Source organism: Sinocyclocheilus anshuiensis, unplaced genomic scaffold (genome assembly GCF_001515605.1).
Source record: "Sinocyclocheilus anshuiensis isolate Anshui unplaced genomic scaffold, SAMN03320099.WGS_v1.1 scaffold464, whole genome shotgun sequence".
Classification (NCBI taxonomy): domain Eukaryota; kingdom Metazoa; phylum Chordata; class Actinopteri; order Cypriniformes; family Cyprinidae; genus Sinocyclocheilus; species Sinocyclocheilus anshuiensis.
Genome location: NW_015555731.1, coordinates 611,176 through 617,315, shown reverse-complemented (window position 1 = coordinate 617,315; position 6,140 = coordinate 611,176). Strand labels below are relative to the sequence as shown.

Below are 6,140 nucleotides of genomic sequence, written 5' to 3'. Positions count from 1 at the left end.
AACAATATCTGCAAAGTTATGAAGCTGAAAGTTCAATGCAAACGTAGATATCGTCTTTTAAATTTCTGGCAGTTTAATGCCTACAAAAACGGCTGGTAGGGACTACAACGAGTTACTTCCCGGGTTCGTGACATCACAAACTCAGATAAACCCCGCCCTCGGGAAAAGGCAGCAAAGGGGGCGAGGCCATGCTGCGCTGCTTTAGAGAGGAGGAAGAGAAAACTAGAGGTGCACTTAAAAATCTATTCATATATGAATCGCGATTCTGTCTTCTAACGATTCACAAGTTTCAAAATCAATGTTCTAAAGCAGCGGACGTGCACAAGAGGCGATTTAGCCAATCACAACACACTGGGCTAGCTAACCAATCAGAGCCCATCGCTTATTTCTGAGGGTGGGGCTTCATAAAAACAGGAAAAGATCAGCCCGTTTCTCAGAGAAGGGACAGAGCGGTGTGGAATAAAGGTAAATTATGTGAAAAATAATGAGTTTTTTAAAAAACGAAGCATTAACACATGTTAGACTGCACCCCATAAACACAGTCAAGCCTAGAAAAAAAGCCAGTGAACCACCCCTTTAAAACATCCAAAATATGAACAGATGTAAATGCAAAGGCTATAGGAAATGTTTTCAGATTGATTTATTGTAATATACTAACTGTGCATGATTATATGGCTTTTTTATTTGCTTTATTTGCTTTTAGCATTGTTTTTCCCTGCCGTCTGTGATCTGAACAGGCCTGTGACCCACCCTGCTCTCTGTGCTCTCTGACACGTAGTTTAAACAAGCGCGCCATTGTCTAAACACGTCTCTGAATGGTATAATCAACAATGTGTTTGGTCCGACCGCATTTAAAGCAAAACGTCCCACGTACAGTGTTTATCACCGCGAGTGTGTGTCTGAGAGACTCTGACTGTAATTACGGCCGGTGCTGTCATTTCATGTGGCCGCCAGGAGCATGAGCTCACCTTCCTGAAGTTTGCTGTGTTTTACGAGCTGCTGACCTAACTTGTGTTTGGACGTGCGATACAGACCCAGCATTCCTGAGGACTTGCGTAAGAAAAGCAAGAAAAGTGCTCTGTCCTAGATCTGTTTCTCGTCCGCTCTCGGTTGTTAGCGTCAGTTGAAGAGCCTCTTCAGCTGCTGTTTATTTAAGATGCTGAACTCTGACATTAGAGATCTTCTCCAACCTCATGATGACCCTAGCAACCAATTGAACACCCTAGAAACCACATAGAAATTATTTAGAGCATGCATTTTCCTCAAAATAAAAAAATTATATTTTGACAGTGGTGCAACCTCAATTTTATTTTTTCTAAAAAAAAAAACATTTTTGTCTTTAAATTAAATATCTTGCTCAAACAATAAGGGATATACGAAACAAACACTTTCCACAAATGTAAAATCTGATGGTTACTCTTTATTTTGATAGGCCACTTTAGACATTCTACTAACTATAAGTAACTTTGCAACTACATGTCAAATAATTCTCAATCATTTGCAACTACATGTCTACTAACTCTCAGAGTAGACTGTTAGGTTAGGTTTAGGACTAATAGAATAAATTGACATACTTGCAAAGTTTCTTATAGTCAGTATGTTGTATGTTGTGGACCCATCAAAATAAAGTGTTAGAAGATATCAAGCAGACAGTCCACTAATACTCTAATGAGTGCTAGTTGACCTGTAGTTGCAAAGTTACTTACTGTTAGTAGAATGTTTAAAGTGGACTATCAAAATAAAGTGTTACCTTTTGTTTGTCTGCAATAGCATGCAAATTATGTCTGGTGAGTGTTGCTTAGGTAAACAGCACTTGCGTGATATCTGGTTGGTAAAATATATTTTTTGCAATGGACCAACCAAAGTTACATTAACAGAAAAAAAGTGTTTTATGGTTTTCTCAGACATAATAAACACATTTTTGTCTAGAACAGCATGCACAAAATAACAAGGACATTTATTAAGAAAATAAACCGAAAAAGCTTCTTCAGACGGATCGTGTAATCTTCGATTTTCGCCGTTTCTTGTTTATTCTGCTGGTCAGGGTTTGAAATAAACACACTGTACGCTAATAAACATGCTTGTTATTAAAGCGTGCACTTCTGTAAAGTTTGTGTGTACATTAATGGTTCATAAACAATCATTTATCCGGCCTCTCTCTTCTCTCGCCTCCAGCAACCATGTCGGACGCTGACAAGTTCCTGTACGTGGACCGCAACCTGGTCAACAACCCGCTGGCGCAGGCCGACTGGGCCACCAAGAAGTTGGTGTGGGTGCCGTCGGAGCGGCTGGGGTTCGAGCCCGGCTCGGTGAAGGATGAGCACGGCGATGAGGTGGTGGTGGAGCTGGCCGACTCGGGGAAGAAAGTGCGGGTCAACAAGGACGACATCCAGAAGATGAACCCGCCCAAGTTCAGCAAGGTGGAGGACATGGCCGAGCTCACCTGCCTGAACGAGGCGTCCGTGCTGCACAACCTGAAGGAGAGATACTACTCCGGCCTCATATACGTGAGTCTGAGCTAACACAGTTTCCACTTCAGGATCATGTGCGAAGTTTAAAACCTGTAAAGCATGAGATATCAAGCTCATATAGTCTGATATAGTGAGAATATGGTGGAAAAAACAGCTCTGTTTTATTCAAACTAAGCAAAAATATGCAGATGCTGATATTTATATGACCAAAAAGTTATGAGATCAGTGAGATCTTTGTAACAGTACAGCAGATACTTACATAAAATGATCTAAATATCAGTCATCACTCTAAATCTCCAATAATATGTCTTAGTCAGATGAGATTTAAATGATCCAGACATATAATGCAATGTAATCCAATGATGATTGAGAGATAAAGAAATAAACGTTCCTCAGAAGTTGAGATGTTTTGGAGGCTTGGGAAGATCTATCCTCCACTGAGGAACAGTGAAAGTAAAGCTTGTGGAAAACAAACGCTCCTCAAAAGATCCTGATGATCAGATTTGAAACTCACTGATTTTTCTAAACAATGATTCATGGAGAATCAAGTAAAGCCCAGCTGCTTCAGTTCAGCAAGTGTTCATCTGGAAATATTACAAAAGTTATTGTATTATATTATATTATAGTATTATTTTTACATTTACTTGATAAAAATCAGTAAAGATTTGACAGCAAAGACACATGAAGCACGAGCTGAAGGTGGACTTTTGTACAATTATACTGAAAGAACTTTTGCTTGATAAAAAACCTCTAAATTATCAATCGGACAACAGAAGACATAGCGTCGAGGTAACACTATTTTAAAGTGCCCTTGTTACACATGTTACATGTACTTACTATTATAATAACAATGAATTATGCATAATTACATGCAAGTAACCCTAAGCCAAACCCTAATCCTAACCCTACCCATATAGTAAGTACTAAAGCAGTAAGCCCCAAGAAGCCGTGGTTTACAGTGAATTTATAACAGCTAAGGGGCGTTGTTAGGCACGACGTGAAGCAGAGTGCCTAAAACCACCTTAGCTGTTATAAATTATTGCTTTTATAAAACGGTTATTCCATATACGTAGTAAGGTTTCACAAAATAAAACCGAGCAAATAAAGTGTAGTGATATTAATAAAAACAGTATTCTTCCACCAAACAATGTAGTTCCTCAGAATCAGTTGTGGTTGCAACAAAGTGGTTGCCGAGCAACAGACAAACGTAAACAAAGGTGTATGTTTGTAGAGTAATTTACTACAGCTTCGAACGCGGCTCAACCAATCAGAATCAAGGACTGGAACTATCCGTTTTATAATATGTAGTTAATTAATATTACTCTTAAATGAATAATTAGACCATAACAAGGACACCTTAAAATAAAGTGTAACTGGAGTAGATAGTGTGTGAAACAGGTTTAACAGCAAAGTATTGGTCATGTTGGTCATTAGAAATGTGCGTATCGAATATGACACAGTAGGATTTATAGGGTTAATAGGAGAACTAAGACCTGAAATCCCACCATTCCACAGTCACATCGGTTCGATTGTTTTCCAGGAGCTCGTTCAATGTTTATATATGGGTCAGAGGTTTTGTTTTGAGGAATATCAAGAGATTCGACAGCCTTGAATGTAGATAATAGGGTCTCGCTGACCTGCTCGCTGAAATTAAGTGCCGTTTCTCTAAACAGGAAACCGTAGGAACATTGTGCTCCTGAGGGACAGGAAATGATGTGACGGGGGGGTTGAGTTAAAGAATGATGGAGAAGGAGATGAGGGGAGCAGGAGTATGTCTGAGAAAAGACATCTGTCTGATCGGAGTCTCTACTAGACACCGATAGGATCATCTGATCTGGTTAAGATAAGTCAGGCTTGGTTGATCCAGTCTAGGTTACAATTCTTTGATCCGAATCCCCTCTTAGGTCCCTTGGCGAGTGTTACATTGGCAAAAACCACTTGCATTTTCTTCAGATAATGGTATTTTTTGCAGTGGGCCAAAATGAGTTACGATAACAGAAAATAAACAAAAATATGTACAGTATATAAAACTTATCTAAAACATTATAAAAACATTTTAGAATAGCTCAACCTGATTACCACAGTAACTAGAGTAACCACGCAGGAGGAGAACATGCCAACAACTGAAGGGTTTCACTTCACCTTTTTGCTTACAATTTTGTTCTTGTGGTTTCATAATGAAAAAATAACCAACACAACAAATGAAACCTGCTCGCATGTGCTTTCTGCAGTATAGCTACATTATACTGTGGTAGACAAATTCAACATTATTAGCAAACAGATTTTGTGGAAAAAAATGTTTGGTGAAATGTGTTTACGCACGGTAAATTTAATGTTAATTTGCTCTCTGCTAAATCCAGAATTTTTATTAAGTTAATGATGTTATGTAATCTGAATAAATTACATTTTTACAATACATTCACATATAAAACACTTATTTTAAATTGTAATAATATTTCACGTGGTGAGCAGGAGAGACTTTTTTCAAAAACATGACCCCAGATCTTTGAATGCTGATGTTCATGTTGAGTGTGTGTGTGTGTGTGGTCTGGTTGTGACTGACTGTCTCTGTTCTCCACAGACGTATTCGGGTTTGTTCTGTGTGGTCATCAACCCCTACAAGAACCTGCCCATCTACTCGGAGGAGATCGTGGAGATGTACAAGGGCAAGAAACGACATGAGATGCCGCCACACATCTACGCCATCACAGACACGGCCTACAGGAGCATGATGCAGGGTACACACACACACACACACACACACACACACACACTCGTCCCACAGGATGCAGAGTTTGAATGACAGGAAGAGTAATTGACTGAACTGCAACTGAAAGAAATTTAACAGTTACACGATAGTCGTTTCATTAGTCCAGCACAGTCAAAACATAAATAATTACATCATTAATTTAGACTAATTATACGTATTTATGTCCTGAAATGTAAATAGATTTGATCAGCTTTTCTCTGCTGTCAGAGCAATACACAACCATGAAAACAAGATGCCTTTAAAAAAAAAAAAAACATTTATAATCCCGCAAGAAAACACTCTGTGCCAAATTGTTTAATTTGTCAGTTTTGTTAATTCGAAAATTGTTATTACAAATAAAGCATAATCTACCCCTTAAATCCAATCTCAAGAAATAGGAGACTTAAAGTTCCAATCTGCGTTAGTCATAGAACTATAATAATAAAAAAACACAAATAAATGATTGCTAATTGTTTTTTATTTTTAGGTTATCTAAAAATGAAATTAAAATAATAAAATAAATATTTTAATATAATGAACAATAAAAGCTACACTTAGATCAGCTATATTAGTTTCATTTTTTAATTTTACTTTCTTAAATTCAAATTTGAATTGCAGTTCTACATCCTTTTTGTTACCTCAGTTCAAATTATTTTTATAAAGTAATATTTACAAATAGGCCAGAGAAAAATTCAAATAATATGTAGCAATTTGTCGGGTCTGTTGATTCAAATATATATATAGTTCAAATCCACACGCCAAAAAACTTTCAAGTTAAAGTCCAAGATCCAATAGGAAAAAGAAACAAAAATGAAAATTGAAAAAAATAAAAAATTGTTTGCTTGGTGTGAATAAAAAAAATAAAATAAATATATATATATTTTATAGGTACTAAAAACAACAATTTAATTCTGCTTTGT

General features: G+C 37.2%; 1 protein-coding gene across 1 annotated transcript in view; it reads left to right on the top strand.

The window, feature by feature from the left end:
- The window catches only part of LOC107672897 (myosin-9-like), a 66,317-nt gene that overhangs the window by 19,404 nt on the left and 40,773 nt on the right, over nt 1-6,140 (top strand). Inside the window, exons 2-3 of the mRNA XM_016466273.1 lie at nt 2,176-2,507; nt 5,053-5,209. Coding sequence (XP_016321759.1) covers nt 2,181-2,507; nt 5,053-5,209 — 484 coding nt within the window. The 5' untranslated portion in view covers nt 2,176-2,180. The remainder of the gene's footprint in view (nt 1-2,175; nt 2,508-5,052; nt 5,210-6,140) is intronic.